At 39.8% G+C, this 16,992-nt stretch overlaps 1 protein-coding gene across 2 annotated transcripts in view; it reads left to right on the top strand.

Annotated features, from left to right (window-relative positions):
* The window catches only part of lrrc1 (leucine rich repeat containing 1), a 228,879-nt gene that overhangs the window by 171,943 nt on the left and 39,944 nt on the right, over positions 1–16,992 (top strand). For both annotated transcript variants that reach the window (XM_059645575.1, XM_048531313.2), the window contains exon 15: positions 14,698–14,910. In XM_059645575.1, the coding sequence (XP_059501558.1) occupies positions 14,698–14,910 (213 nt within the window). The remainder of the gene's footprint in view (positions 1–14,697; positions 14,911–16,992) is intronic.

Genomic DNA, 16,992 nt, shown 5'->3' with positions numbered 1-16,992 from the left:
CTTGTGATTGCAATCGATGGAGATGACAGACTGGTGGAGAGCATTGAAGGCACTGTGCATACAGTCCATGACCCTTGTGCTCTGAAGAAGACTGTGATGTGGGTGTAACCTAGGGAACAACTACACCTCCCAGTCGCAAACCATTTTAACTCCTCCTCCCATTCCTCAGATGATCTGTCCACCCTGGGCCTCCTGCAGTGCCACAATGATGCCACCCGAAGGTTGCAGGAACAGCAACTCATATTCTGCTTGGAAACCCTGCAGCCCAATGGTATCAATGTGGACATCACAAGCTTCAAAATCTCCCCTTCCCACACTGCATCCCAAAACCCGCCCAGTTCGTCTCCGCCTCCCTAACCTGTTCTTCCTCTCACCTGTCACCTCCACCCACCTCAAGCTTACAAATAGGTTGTCTACAAAGAGTGAAAGATTATTAAACAGCCACTGCACTGACTTTGGCCAGGCATCTCTTCTCCAAACCTTCTCTCTCTACCCACCAACCCCCGCACTCCCCCAACCACCACCACCACACACCCCCACCCCGGGCCCAAAACACCCCATCCTGCTCCTTTCGTGTTTCTTCTGGATGTGGTAATAAGCTCCAGGACAACTGATTACTGGACGTGACCAAGCACTACTTGATAAGCATGTTTTCTTAGTTCTTGATTAAGCTGCTGGACAAAATTATTGATTGTTTTATTTTCCAGATAGGTCATGCTAACCTGGCCCAAATTTACATTGTTTTTATAATACTTTTGAATCATTGATTTACCCTAGATTTCGTTCTTTCCTCCTGTCTGTATGGTGGCACACAGTTTGTGTGAGAGTTCAGGAGCAACAGATCTGAAGGATAGAGGGAAAGCAACTTTCGAGGAATTGAGAGGACCTCAGTTTCTGAGGAACCCAGCATAATAATGAAAATCTACAAGCGCCCACAAATGTCTGGAAAAGGTGGAAGTGTAGGTAGATTATTGAATATTGTTGAATATAGCTGTGTTCTTAATGGTCCGAGCCACTGGATGAGCCATCTCCAGTGCCGTTGACCCATGATCAGGAGCCATTTACCTTGCTATAGGGGATCCATCTCGGTATGCTTGGCCTATTTCCATGCTGCTAAATGATTCTCCAAGGGTGATTTTTAGTTTAATGCCGTTTAATGTCAAAAAAAATTCTGTAATATACAAGAGGATTTTTTGAGTATTGGTCTTCATTTGCATATTAGTACGAGGAACACTTGCAAGTTAATAATACTGGGCAAGTATGGATCAGTGGTGGAAAACCTGGTTGAATGGTTTGCTGAAGAGAATTCCTTTTCACTGATTTATTGACAGATTTAGAGTTCTGACAGCTAGTAGCACATTGTCTTCCTCACCATCCTCTGTTTCCTCATCCATTACTGTAGCAATTGCAAAGCTTTGCTACTTTAGATGGCGGAGTTGCAGAACAAGCCACAAATCTCAAATCCACTAAAATCTGGAGATTTGCTTGGAGCTGTTTTGTTCTGGGTTGACCAGTCACTGAGAATGATTTCTTTGGTGGTGGCTGTCTTTGAGTGTTGCTGTAATTGTATTTATATTTGACATTTTTTTGATGGGTGTCATGATAGTGGTGTGGAGAGATGTGTGTTCAAGATCTGGTCTGTGTTAAAGGAAGGGTGGGTTTCAAGACTGGCGTTATATCTGTTGTCTGAAACCCGGATAGGGACCTGTGTTATTTGCTGTATGCTTGTAGACTTGTTGAATATTCAGGGAGTTGAATATCTTGTACTTACAAATAGAGCTGGTTTGTGATAGGAGAATGCATAACAGTCAATAAGACCTGTGGAATCTTAACAGTACAGAAAATCTCAGGTTCTGTCCTCCTGATCAGTCTTGATTAGATGCATAACAAATCATATTTATTTTGTGGAGAGGTTATATTTAAAGCAAACTGATAGTTAACACTAACATGTTATGACTGTTGCTTACTTTCTTACTCATTAAGTAACAGGCAGTGCTTTGTCTCCTGATGTTTGGCCTCAGTTGCTTTTGCAAGAGATACAATTAAGTCATTGCCTGTTTGCTAAAGAACAGCTTCCACATACACTGCTCCTCTGTCATGTCATGAGATGTTATATGCTGACTGGGTTCCTTTAACTTTTTTGAACATCCACAAGTCTTTTCTGCCATTTTTTGCCAAAGTTGCTGCTCTGTTAATACAAGGAGTAGTTAACGTGACTTATAATTTAACAGGATATAATTGGTATGAAGTCTTTAATCTTTTGAGATGACTTTGAAAGCATAACCCATATGTATAACACATACTACACACACACTGATCTGTGAAAATAATTGGTTAAGTGCTGAAAGAACTAATAATGTAGGTGCTGCCAAAAACCTTGGAAAAGAGAAAATAATTCCTTTTATATTATATAATATTATGGCCCACCATATTTTTGCAGGTAGAAATTCAGTTTGTGTATTGTTTCATTGTGCCAGTCACTTGGTGTTCCAAGTTTTATAGAAGGATGACCTGTTCCAAGGACTGCAAGGACTGTTCATTTTCTCATACCCATCTTTGCCCTTTTTTCTACTTATTTTTAATCTCTACATTTAACATGAGATATTATTTTTACAGTTAAGGTCCCATTAAAATAAATTTAAGAAGAATAAAGAATTGCAGATGATGGAAATCTGAGACAAAAACCGAAATTGTTAAAGAAACTTGGAGGTCTGGCAGCCTCCATGTAGAGAAAGCCAAGTTAACATTTTGGGTCCAGTTAGCCTTCAGAACAGGCAAGCCTTGCAGTTGTCTCAGCAGTGGATGATGTTCTGAAGAAGGGTCATTGGATCTGAACAATAACTCTGCTTTCTCTCCAAAGATGCTGCCAGACCTGCTGAGTTTCTCCAGCAACTTCTGAAATTATATCAAATATTTGCTTGACCTAGTGTAATACAATATAAGTAGACTTTTCAACAAATGGTGCACAGCAGGAAATGTATCCAGTCAGGCCATTTCACGATATACCAAAAAAATTAGTTTGCATAGATTTCCCACATACTCTGAAATCATCCTTTATTGATTAGTTAAAGTGATCAATCAAGAACAATAAAGTAGTGAGTATTCAATTTTAAAGCTCAAGAATTGCCAGAGACTTTTTATCAAAATGGTCAGTCCCAAATAATGCACAAATTCTGAGAGCAGAATGAAAGTTGGCATTTGTTCAAAATAGTTCAAAATGCCACTTCTCATTCTACACACTGACTCATCATCATTGATAATTCACTGATTTGAGGGTGGTGCCCATTCTTGATTCTTGACCCATAGATATTTAGGCACAAGGGCACGATGTCCCACGTTGGAGTGAGATCTGTATTGCAGGATTTACTTTGTTTTCTTTCCTTCTCCATGACCCTCTGCCTCATCACGAAAAATTTTAACTTAAAGTCTGAAGTAGCTTAATGGGCAAGTTGCCATCTTTTGGAGGATTGGTAGTGAGCACCTCTGTTATCAATTTCAACATGACCACACTCGAAGGAAAACTTTTGAGTAGCTTTGTAGCATTTTTCTTTGACCTCTGGAATGTTGACCATTGGGAGTTGAGAAAACAGGACCTGGCAGGGAAAATTGTTTTCGGCATCTTGGTACAAGTATTTAATCCAGCAAAGTTGGTTGTACAGTAGTTTTGTCCAAATACTTGTGGGATTGGCTTCAAAAAGAATACATATATTTGTTCAATTGTCCTGTTGTTTAATCCAGGTGATGCACTGGAAGCACTGCTGATGGAATTTCTCCAACGGTTTTTTTGTATCTCAGCTTACACAGCTCGGGTTTCTCTGCAGCGTAAGCATGTTGGCATATCTGTTTTGTACCGTAGAACTTTAGTTGACTTGCACAAGTTTTTGTTGTCAAACACTAGTAGTTATTTCTGGAACGCTGAGATAGTGTAGCTGATTCTGTGCTGGATTTCCTCATCAACAGTGGCCTTTTGGGAGAGGTGGCTGCCAAGGAGTAGCAAGTCCCCAACATATTCCAGACTCTCTCTCTCATATGGTCAGTCAAATCAACTCTTCTGTACGTGGGTTGATAGTTTTGAATTGACAACAGTCAACTTGCAGAACTGAAGAGATCAGAAGTACTTATAAATCTGGTTCAGAGTGAACAATGATACTGTAGTCATCCACACACTCAAGATCGTGCACAGTGACCAATTTAGTCTGGCATAAAGGAAACAGAAGTTAAACAGTTTTCCATATTAAGGCTTTAGAAAAGATTTATAAGGATGTTGCCAGCGTTGGAGGGTTTGAGCTATAAGGAGAGCTTGAATATGCTGGAGCTGTATTTACTGGAGCTTCGGAGGCTTGGTGACCTTATCGAGATTTGAAAAATCATGAGGGAAATGGATAGGGTGAATAGTCCAAGGTCTCTTCCCCAGGGTAGGGGAGTCCAAAATTGGAGGCATAAGTTTAAGGTGAAAGGGTAAAGATTTAAAAGTGACCTAAGGGGCAGCATTTTCGCACAGGGGATGGTGCATGTATGTAATGAACTGCTGGTAGAATTGGTGGAGACTGGTAAAATTACAACATTTAAAGGGCATCTGGATGGGTATGTAAATAGGAAGTGTTTAGAGGGATATGGGCCAAATGTTGGCAAATGGGTCTAGATTAATTTAGGATATTGGTTAACATGAATGAATTGAACCAAAGGGTCTGTTTCTTTGCTGTAACTCTGTCTCTATATTCAGTTATTTTTAATTAGCTTGTTTGAATGTGTGGGACAATTTAGTTTTGTAGACGGTGGCTCACATCTGGAATGAACTTCCTGAGGAAATGGTGGTTGTGGGCACAGGTACAACATTTTTAAGACATATAGATATGAATAGGAAGGGTTTGGAAGGAAATGGGCCAAGAGCAAGCAGGTGGGGCTAGTTTAGTTGGGGATGATGTTTGACATGGACTGATTGGACTGAAGGGTCTGTTTCCATGCTGTGTGACTGTATAATGTTATGTTATGACACATTCCCCATCCAACGTAGGTGACCTTGAACTCACTCCTCCGGCAGAGAGAGAGGGTCGTTATCACTCTGCTCCAAGATCTCCAAAAGTTTTTGGAAGTAATTTTTTTTTAGATATGCATGACACTCTAGAGCAGGTGGTACTAGAAACTGGACCTTCCAACCCAAAGGGACACTATCACTCTGTCTGAAGACTCTAGGTGATCATTAATGTGGATGCCAGAGGATAGTTGATCTTGATCAAGTGAATAGCTACTGAAAGGTAGACTGTATATAACATTGGGGCTATCACACAGCCTGTTTTGACCCCAGTTTGCAGGCATCTGTTTCAGATCTCACACTCCAAAAAGTTGCAGTTATGTTATCATGAAGCAGTAGTAAGATTATAATGGAATTTCTTGAACATTCAAATCTCCACAGAGCCTTGCAATTTACTGAGTTCAGTGTTTAGCTTAGGTCAATGAATACATTGAAGACTTCTTATGATATTCTCAACATTAATCTTGTACAAGGAATGATTTATCTAGCAACAAATATCATGTTGGAAATTCCTCAGCAGGTCTAAAGTCTAGGCCTAAAGAATTTCCTCAGCCACAGGAAATAGTCAATTCAGGAGATTATATGTCAGAATGCTCTCTGCTATGGACTAGAGGGAATTACCTTGATAGTTTCAAGGGCATGACTCATTTCTCTATTTGAAGATGGTTGCAACTGTTACATTTCTGAAGGAGAGGTAGTGAGGGGAAAGAGGATTCCTTTTGCTTCCAAATCCATAGGATAAGAGCATGGAATCCGAATGTGAGCAAAGTTCATGGGCTTTGAATACCTCAGCTGGAATTCCATTGAGGGTCGGTCCTGTATGCTGACTATTTCAAGCTTAAATTAAGCTATTAGTAAAAACAAAAAAGGATAAAATTAGTCAAAATAGTCATTTTATGTTGCTGAGTACCTTCATTTGTGTTTGAAAGCTTTTTAGAAAGTAGATTTGAACTTGTCTCATAACAAGGTGTGAAGCTGGATGAACACAGCAGGCCGAGGAGCAGAAGGCTGACGTTTCGGCCCTAGACCCTTCTTCAGAAATGGGGGAGGGGAAGGGGGTTCTGAAATAAATAGGGAGAGAGGGGGAGGCGGATAGAAGATGTTCTCCCAATTTATTTCAGAACCCCCTTCCCCTTCCCCATTTCTGAAGAAGGGTCTAGGGCCGAAACGTCAGCCTTCTGCTCCTCTGATGCTGCTTGGCTTGCTGTGTTCCTCCAGCTCTACACCTTGTTATCTCAGATTCTCCAGCATCTGTAGTTTCTACCAACTCTTGAACCTATCTCATTTTTGTTCGCTACAACCCTTGTAGAAGGGAAGTCTTGCAATATGAGTTTGTATTTATCAGTATGTGTCAGTGAAAATCAGAGAATGAATGTAGTGAAAATCTAAAGATGTTTGTGAACTTTGAATTTATTTTCTGTTACATTCCATGTTTCATTATCAATTGTTTAAAGTTTAATTTAGTGTGTTCGAACTTTGCCAGCAAACATATTTTGTTTTGTAAAAAGTCAGACTCTATTGATGGTCTTTGAAAACATTATTAATTTTTACTTTCCTTGGGTGTCATTCCTTTTACTATTATTTCTCCAGTTTCTTTTGAGTAAAACCAAAGTGGAATGTAAATCTGAAATCTAAACAACAAAAAAAAACAGCACAGGAACAGGCTCTTCAACCCTCCAAGCCTGCACATTTTGCCCTTCCACAGTAAAACTGTCTTTACTTACAGGATCCCTATCCACCTGTTCCTTCCTATTCATGTAATTGTCGAGGTACTACTTGAATGTTGCTATTCTGTCCGCTTCCTCCACCACCTCTGGCAGTGTGTTCCAGGCACACACTGCCCTTTGTGTGAAACATTTACCTCTCATATCTGTTTTAAACTCCATCCCATTGCCAAACCTTGAACCTGTTTCCCCTAGTAATTGACCCCTCCACCCTGGGAAAAAGTCTGATACTTTCCACTCTATCCACGCCATTCACAATCTTATGAACCTCTAACAGGTCAATCTTTGACCTCTTGCATTCCATTGAAAACAAACCCAGTCTGTCCAACTTTTGTTCATAGTTAAAATCCCCCATACCAGACAACATTCCTGATAAACCTTTCCTGTGCCCTCTCCAAAACATCGGCATCCTTCTGGTATTGTGACAACCAGAACTATAACTATGTGCGATATTCCAAGTGTGGCCTAACGAAGTTCTATAAAGTTGCAGCATAACTTTTGCATTCTTATACTCAGTGCCCCTTCCAATGGAGGCAAGCATGTCATAGGTCTGTTATTTTTAATATCTTGCCTACCTGTGCTGCCACCTTCAGTGATCAGTGGACCTGCAAACCCAATTCCCTCTGCAAATCAATGCTCCTAAGGGTTCTGCCATTCCCTGTATAATTTCGAACTGTACTACACTTTCCCAAATGTATCATCTCATATTTGGATTAAATTCCATCTGCCATTTTTCTGTTCATGCTGCCAACTAATCTATAGTCCACTGTGTCCTCTGACAATCTTTCTCACTATCTGCAAACATAGTAATTAGACCAGGTACAAATTATTTATCTCAACCACGAACAGCAGAGGCCCCGGCACTGATCTCTGGAACACCACAAGTCACAACCCTGAATTCCAAAAACCATCCTTCTACCGCTACCCTCTTTCTCCTCTGACTAAGCCAGTTCTGTATCCATCTTTCCAGGTCACCCTGACACCTCATGACTTCATCTTTTGCACCAATCTGCCATGAGGAACCTTGCCCAAGGCTGTCTTGAAGCCCATGTAGACAATGTCAACTGCTTTTCCCTCATCAATCATCGATCAAGTTGGTGAGGCAATACCTCCCCCACACAAAACCAAGCTGTCTATCACTAATAAGTCAATTTGGCTCTAGATGCGTATAGATTTTTTTTCCTGCGAATCTTTTCCAATAATTTCCCTGAGGCTCACAGACCAGTAATTTGCTGGATTATCCCTGCTACCATTATTAAGTAATGGGACAACATTGGCTATTCTTTAGTCCTCTGGGACCTCACCTGTGATCAAAGAAGATGCAAAGATGTCTGTCAACACTCCAGCAATTTGTTCTCTTGCTTTCCTCAATGTTGTCCAATAGATCCCATCAGGACCCAGGGATTTATGTATCTTAATACTTTTAAAGATGCACAACACCTCTTCCTTTTTAATTGCAACTTGGCTTAGAAACTCAGCACTCCCTTCTCTGAGATCATACTCCACCATTCTAATATATATATAATGCCTTGGGGTTCTCCTTGATTCTGTTCATTAATGACTTTTCATGACCCTTTTTGGCCATTCTAATTCCTTGTTTAAGTTCTTTCTTACTTTTCTTACATACTTCAAGGACTTCGCAGCTCCTAGACCTTAGCTATGCTTCCTTTCCCTTTTTGATTAAGTTCATAACATGCCTGGTCATCCGAGGTTCACGTAGCTTTCCAAACCTATCTTTCATTCTTGCAGGAATGTGCTGTAGCTTAACTCTTATCAGCTGCCATTTGAAATACTTCCACATGTCCAATGTGGATTTACCCTCAAACAGCCTCCAATCAAAATTCTCCAGTTCCTGCCTAATATTATTATAATTTGCCTTCCCCTAATTTACGTGAGGACTGCTGTGTCCCTAATACATGAGTATCTTAAAACTCCCAGTATTATGGTCACTACTCTCGAAGTACTCCCCCACTGAAACTTCCCTCACCTTACCAGGGTCATTTTCCAAAACCAGGTCCGCAATAACCCCTTCCCTGGTTGGACTACTTACATACTGTGTCAAAAAACCCTCCTGAATTGTCCTTGCAAATAAATGTTTTATGAGGTTGAATTATGTGAAACTATGACTTGCTTTACTTTGAGAAAAACCCTTTAATTAATAATGAGGTTGACTAAAGGAAAGAAATCTCAGAACATTTTCTAACCATGGTATTCAGGCAAAAACTGTTAGGAATGTTCTCTGGAGTGGAAACCATCATAACTTAGTCAGCTTCTGTGATGGGCTACCAGATCTGGGACAGAGGACAAGGTTTTGGTCCCACATGCCCTGGAGGAGGAGTGTGTTTTAGGTTCAATAAAACTATAATTTTTAATCCAATGTTAAGGATTAGTGTAGCCCCACGTACAGGCTGTCATAACCTACCATATCTTGCTCCCGCCCAACACACACTGCATACCACCTTATATTATGTCCTGGATATTACAAATTTTGATTGATCATTGGTCGTGAACATGTGATAATAGAGAACTAGCTTGCAGATTTCCGTTTTGATATGTTCACCATGACTTGATCATGAAAGCAGATCTGAAACTCTCAGATGCAGTGCAATCAATGTAGCAGCCGTGTCTCAGAGATCACTGTTTCATTTCCGTCAAGACTTCAACATGTTATTTGGAAATCTAGGCAGACACATCAGTGCAATACCAGGCAATGCTGTAGTATTGAATATGCTTTCTTTTCGACAGGATGTTAAACAGCCTTGTCGCCACATGCACACACGTATACAAACACTTTCCCCCCAAAAAACCAAAACCCGAGGTCCTATTTCAAAGATGAACAGGAGAATTTTTCTCCATTGTCCTGATCAATGTTGGTACCTCAAATATAATTGGTAAAGCAAGTTATTTGGTCATTTTATTAATTGCTGTTTGTGGGAGCTTGCTGTGCACAAATTGACTGCTATGTTTTGAAACAATTTCATTAACATGAATATTTAATCAAAATTGCTACCACTTGAAAACCAGTGCACTCTTGCTTGAGCAAAAGGGATAAATAACATTAGTGTGGCAGCGTCATAAACTATTAACTCTCATTTGTTGTGACTGGACTAATAGAACATTCTAAAGTTTCTTTGTTGTCTCAGCCATATCCATAGTTAGATTCCACATCTGTTACATAGCATAATTGTCTCAAACTCCTCTATTTGTTGTTATAATAATGTCATCCATCTATTAGATATCATGTTTCATGTCAGTGTATCACTGATCTTTCACAAACAAGTGCAAAATCCCCAGCAGATCGGGCAGCATCTGTGGAAAGAGAAACTGAGTTAATGTTAATTATAGTGACTGGAACGAGGTCACCTAGGTGGACCTCCATAGAATGAGTTGCCTGATTGGACCAGATGAGTAGCCCCCATCAGGAGCCCTGGCTGACAGCTATAAATAGGAGTGTCAGACGTCCGAACCTCCAAGACCTGGCTCTGAGGGAGCTGGAACAGTGTCATGACTTTCAACATGTAACATGGGGAGTTATTTCAGCAATGATGAAAGTAAAGCATGCTTAAGAATAAATTCATTTACAACAGTCATCTTTTAGTTAGGAATAAGTATTTCTAGCACCATGCTGTTATCTGGGAAGCTAGACTTGTTTGATCCTGCCATGGAAGATTGGGCCCAACATGTGGAAATAATTGCTATGTAGTGTGGTATATTTTTCCAGACAAATGACATTGGGGCTGATGAGGACCAATGAGTAATTCTCCTGACAGCTTGTGGGCCCGCAGCTTTCTAGGTTATTAGGAGCCTTACTTTCCCTGAGGCACCAGATTCTGACACTTTTCAAGAGTTGATGGATTTGGTTAAGGAACATTACAATCTCAAGTCCTCTTCTGTGCTGACATTGTTTTTACTTGGTAATTTGAGAACAGGGGAATCCATATTGGAATTTGTGACTAGGTTCAGACATCTGGCAGAGGCATGTAACTGTGGCTTACTCCTTAATAAGATGCTGAGACCCTAGCGAGTTTTGAAAAGATTTGTAGCTCAGGTTGAGGTTCTGGATGTGAGTTTGCTCGCTGAGCTGGAAGGTTAGTTTTCAGATGTTTCGTCACCATTCTAGGTAACATCGTCAGTGAGCCTCCGACGAAGCACTGGTGTTATGTCCCGCTTTCTATTTATCTGGTTAGGTTTCCTTGGGTTGGTGATGTCATTTCCTGTTCTTTTTCTCAGGGGATGGTAGATTGGCTCCAAATCAATGTGTTTGTTGATGGAGTTCCGGTTGGAATGCCATGCTTCTAGGAATTCTCGTGCATGTCTCTATTTGGCTTGTCCTAGGATGGATGTGTTGTCCCAATCAAAGTGGTGTCCTTCCTTATCTGTATGTAAGGATACGAGTGATAGTGGGTCATGTCGTTTTGTGGCTAGTTGATGTTCATGTATCCTGGTGGCTAGCTTCCTGCCAGTTTGTCCAATGTAGTGTAGTACCACTGGCCTCCGTGGTATTATATCATTAATAGTACAAAGATTCTTCTTTGCTTGTGATCTTTCAGTTGAAGACCTGTTTTTGCATTTAATAAGATTATTTCTCAGTCTGTTAGTAATCATGCAAAGTAACAGTTATGATTGTTCTTGTTTAATTCAAACATCTAGAAGAAAAGAATGTATTCCTATGGAAGAATTTGTAGGAGATGATGGGCGTGGTGATAATGTCACTGGATGGGTAACTCAGAGGCCTGGAGACATCAACTCAAATTCCATCATGACAGCTGGTGAAATTTAAATTTGATAAATACATTTGAAATGTAACCTAGTCATAGGAATGGTGACTATGTCAACTGTCATTGTTGTAAAAACCCATCAGGGAAGAAAATCTGTTGCCCTTATTCTGTATGCACCGCATGACTCCTGACCCACAGAAGTATAATTAACCTAACTGCCCTCTTAAATGGCCAGGCCAACCACTCAGTTCAAGAGCAATTAGGGGTGGGCAGCTAATGTCAGCCTTGCTGGTGACACCCATGACTCATGGAAAATAGAGAAAAGGACCTTTTCAGAATCGGGGGACATTCCAAATCACTTCACAGCAAATTTAAGCAATTTTTTTTTCAATTAGTTACAATTGTATTGTATTGTTGCCCTTTTACGAATACTATTTAAAAGGGCAACAACACACTGCAGCAACACAGAATTACACCAAGACGAAGAAGAATACTTCTTCCAAGTGTTCACGGATAATGGATATCCAAAGAACTGGGTCAGGAGATGCCTACGAGAGCAGCATCAGAAATATTCTACATGCCCCGACACACTCATGACACTACCCGACATCAGGAGCATGTTAGAACTCATCATAAGATTCCTACGACCTCTGGGCATCAGAATGGCACACAAGCCCGTATCAACCCTACGACAACTGCTCACCCAAACTAAAGACCCACTCCTCGCCATGGACAGGACCAGGGTCATCTACAAAGTCCCCTGCAGAGACTGCGAGGAGCACTACATTGGACAAACAGGAAGGAAATTAACAAAAAGAGAACATGAACACCAACTGGCTACACAATGACACGATCAATACTCAAATCTCAATCCACATGATCAAGGAGAACGACGACTTCAACTGGGACAACACCAAGATCCTGGGACAGTCTCGGCAGAGACAAGCATGAGAATTCCTGGAAGAAAGGCACTCCACGAAGCATGCTATTAATAAACACATTGAACTCGACCCCATATACGTTCCACTACCAAGGAAAACTGGAAGTGAGGACATCCATCTCAACTGGCCCCAGAGTTTTAAAACCAGGCTGGAAAACACACCAACGCTTCATCAGAGACTGCACTGAGGATGTTACGAAGCAAAACAATAAACCAGCTCGGCGAGCCAACCAACCTCAACACTCTGAAACCAAGGTACAGATCGACTCCAAAGCCTTAGGTTAAGTGCTTAAAGTGGGGACTAAACTCCTGACTTGGCATGCTACCACAGAGCCAAGGCTGTCTATCTTTGTAATATAAAGTATGTGTTGCCCTTCCCACATCAGTGAACTTTTTAAAAATAATTTAAGGGATGAGGCTGTTGCTGGCTAGGCAGTATTTATTGCCCAGAGGGCAGTTAAGAGCTAACGAAAATGTTGTGGGTCTGGAGTCACAAGTAGGCAAGACCAGGTAAGGATGGCAGTTTTCTTCCCTAAAGGACATTAGTGAACCAGATGGGTTTTTCCAACAATCGACAATGGATTCATGGGCATCCTTAGACTCCTATTTCCAGGTATTTATTGAATTCAAATTCCACTGTCTACTGTGGTGAGATTCGAACCTGGGTCCCTAGAACATTATCTGGGTCTCTGGGTTAACAGTGCAGTGATGATTCCGGTAGGCCATATATCCCCAGTAATGCTTAAATAAATTCCAACTTCCTTCCTGTATTGCAACCTTTGCAACATAGTAAAATTGTACTCTAGCAACTTCAAATCTGGCAATTTCTATTCCTATCTTATCTTTCTGTGTTGGTCACTAAAAGGCAGGATCAATGACACATCATCCAGAGACCAGCTAGAATCCAACACAATGAGTTTTTTCAATTAAACGGACAGAATAACAAATTGTATATTCTTAACAGTCTTAATACTTAATAACATTTTAACCTTTTTTTTTGTTTCAGCCCTGCTTAACATACAATTTTTGTGAATCTTTGGCTTTAATCTCCTATTTAAATGTGGATATTAATGCTAACCTTTCTGTGTAATGAAGAAAATGCTAAACAAAATCCTAAATATGATGGAATCTTCGTTAAACTACTTTTAACTGGATAGATTTCTTGTCAAAATCAGTGTTAGGCCACAAATAAATGAAACAATTATTTCCAGAATTCAATGAAAATTAAAATTGGAGGGAAAAAAGTATAAAATTTTAAATTTAACATGAGCAGTTTGAATGTGGCACAAATTGATGATTGGAGACACATTCTGTGAAGTACGTTTGGGGACGCTGAACCTAGTGCCACGTTTGCTCGGGCCTACATCACAAGGCGGCCTACTGAATACAATAATAGAAGAAATGGACAAAAAGGGGAAAACCATTACCCCTGTTTGGTTGTGAGTGCATTTATTTTTTAATCAACCTGTTCTCACATAGGACACACCTCTGGGACAGGTAGGATTTGAATGTGGACCTCCTAGTCCAAAGTTAGAAATACTACTACAGCACTACAAGACCCCAAATTGGTTGTACTATTGGCTGCAATAATGTGAACTTTATTTTGTAACTCTCTCCTTAACAGCACTGTAGGGTCTGCCTACAGCAAATGGTTTGCCACGTTTCAAGAAGGTAGCTCACTACCACTTCAGGGCATCGAGAGGATGGCAATAAATGCTGGCCAGCCAGCAATGCCCACATGCCATCAGTGAATATATTGGAGAAAAAAACAAATCTGGTTATGTTGTATCTGAAGTGGGAATGCTTCAGATTGATGTGTGATACCAAACATTGGAAGCATTGCTAATCCTAAAAAAAGCATGGGAAAGGTTTGTTCCAAACTATAACATTTAGTAAGAGGAATGTTCTGAATCAAATATTGATTAGGCAATTCCTTAAATTGTTTTACTATTGGAAGTCATGTCATGTTCTTGAGCACTACAATACTTAATGTTGAATAATTTTAATGGAATTTTTAACAATTATTTGGAACAAAGTGCTATTGTGTTGCTAGTCGTGATGGTGAGGGGAAAATAGCCTAATTCACTGGGTGAGAACTGTGTGATGAGAACAATATATTATTGTCAGTGAATGTGATTTGGAAATTGAAATCTTTACATTTGAATACTTAATCCATGTGATATATCTGATCCACAAGCGAAACTTTAAATTGAACTTTCATTTTCTTTTTCTCCGCATGCATAGCTATCATGTTTGATTCCAATCTTTCTTTTCTGCCCGTAGAGTTCCTTGAGATGCCGACCTAAGTCACCAACAAACTGTGCTATTTCTGGCTGGGATTTAGGTGGTGTATATTGGGCTGCTTCACCATCCGAATGGCAAATCCTTTCCCTTGAACAGGAGTCAAAAAGATCTCGGGGTCATGACAGATGGAGCAATTGTAAAACCAGTCCTGAACAGGAGGCTGAGGAGGAAATGGAGGATCAGTTTGAGGATGTAAGAAATACACAGTAACAAAATTATTGAGTATTATTAAATGGGGTTTTATATGATATGATAAATTACAGGGTCAAGAAAAATTCACAAGCTGTACTGAAATACAGGCAAATGATTAGCTTGCCTGAAACACAAGTCACCCAATTACAAATCTGAAAATGACATTTAAAATTCTTACTTCATGTAACCTTTGACCATGCTAATATTGTTAAAGCTGCTTGTTACCACATCTATTTACCTTACCATTGTATTGCTGTACCTCCCCAACATGAAAAATATTTGCCTGAAAGTTATGTTGCATATTTTAGAATTTGTTAGCATTTAATCTGTTTTTATGAATGTTGATTATTGAAGCTTTCTATTACAATGGTAGTTTACTGTTATCCTGCGGTTTGCTTAAAATCCCTAATGGAACTATGAGAAAGCAAGAGTGGCAGATGCTGGAGTCATCAAATATAGGAGCCTTGATGAAGGGTGTAAACCTGAAATGTTGACTTTCGTGCTCCTCTGCTGCCTGACGTGCTGTGTTTCTCCAGCTCCACACTGTATTGACCCTAATTGAACTGTGTCATGTTCACTTTATTCAGATGCATTTGTCCATTTACATTAGGAAGCCCAGTCAATCTGCTGTTGCTTCATTTTCCACTTTAATGGTATCTGATGGCATTCATTAAATTGGAAACATCTGGGCTAAAAGCAATTAAACTGAAATAAGTCTGATACACAATGGTATTTTGACTCCCTGGGATACTGCACTGTAAACTGAGTCTTGCTATCCTGGAGTTGTGCTAAATGTTAAAGATTTTTAAAAATTTACACAGTACCCCAGTTTACCCGATTTTTCAGAGCAAGGTTTCTGTACTAAACTAGAATTGTTTATTGTAAGTAATTGCACAATAGCTACAAATAAACAGATATTAACCATTAGCATATAATACTGTAAACTAAAACTGATTCCCCCACGTCCTCTCACACACATTGATGAACGTAGAGAAAACCTGGACAGTTCATTTGGCAGTTGATGTTTCCTGGTACCAATGTCGAGATGAATCCACTTCGGCTTGCCAGGCCTTTGGGTGTTCGGTTATCTTTCGCTGGAAACTTACACCGGTTTTTAAGAAGTATAGTGACTGATTCACTGTTGATTTAAATTTATCAATTCAGTACTCTCAGATCTCTGCAATTGCTGTAGGAAAGGCAACTGGTCTTCTTCAAGTTTGTGCTGAGTTTTTGCTACAGAGAACAGGCAGCTTCTACTGGGGACAATTTAAACATACCCTTCTGCATCTTCCTCTGCCTTCATGTCTCTGGCCCTGTATTCAATGTGTTTTCATCCTGCTCAGTTTATGAGAACCAGTCAGCTTCATATTGTAAACAACTCCTCAGCTCCTAATCGTCTACACTTTGCAAGAACTCCCCCAGTTGTAAAAACAGAGTTCAAAGCACATATTGTATTCCTTGCTGTGAAATTATGTAGTCATCCTGGTAATTCCCTGTTCTTTTGTTTAAAAAAAAGTTCTTTCTCCTTGCAGTCCAAAGTTTTAAAGATATGTAAATAAAAAGATGCTCTTCTACAGCAGCAAATCACAAATAACGCATTTTATTTAATCCATGTGAAAAAGAAATAATGCAGATTATAAACTAAATGTCACAATTTTAATAAAGCTGTAGGGACAGAAACCTGCACTTCACAAACAAATCTTTGAAGGAGATTAGGATGAATTGATTAGTTTAAAGAAATAATGCAGAATTCTTAGTCTGAAAAGTAGAAGCATGAGTATAAAATTTAATAAATTAAATCATACCATTGCATCTTTTTAGTTCAGCTTCAGTTGGCAAATTATATCCAATTCAGGGTGACACATCTTCAGGAAGGATATTAAGGCTATAGAGAGGGTGCACAGAAGTTTTTTATTAGGTTAATACCAGGGAATTCGATAATTGGGAGGGACAGGAGAAACTGGGATTATTTTGTTAATTTTGTACATCTCTCTGTAAACTAATGGAGGGCTCTTCTGGAAGAAAATAAGAAGAAACTGTCCCTGCTGACCAGCTTGTTGGTCATGAGATGAGGTAGATATA

The sequence above is a fragment of the Stegostoma tigrinum genome, chromosome 4 (genome assembly GCF_030684315.1).
Source record: "Stegostoma tigrinum isolate sSteTig4 chromosome 4, sSteTig4.hap1, whole genome shotgun sequence".
NCBI lineage: Eukaryota > Metazoa > Chordata > Chondrichthyes > Orectolobiformes > Stegostomatidae > Stegostoma > Stegostoma tigrinum.
Note: the sequence above shows the minus strand (reverse complement) of the source record. Positions and strands in the feature narration are given on the sequence as shown.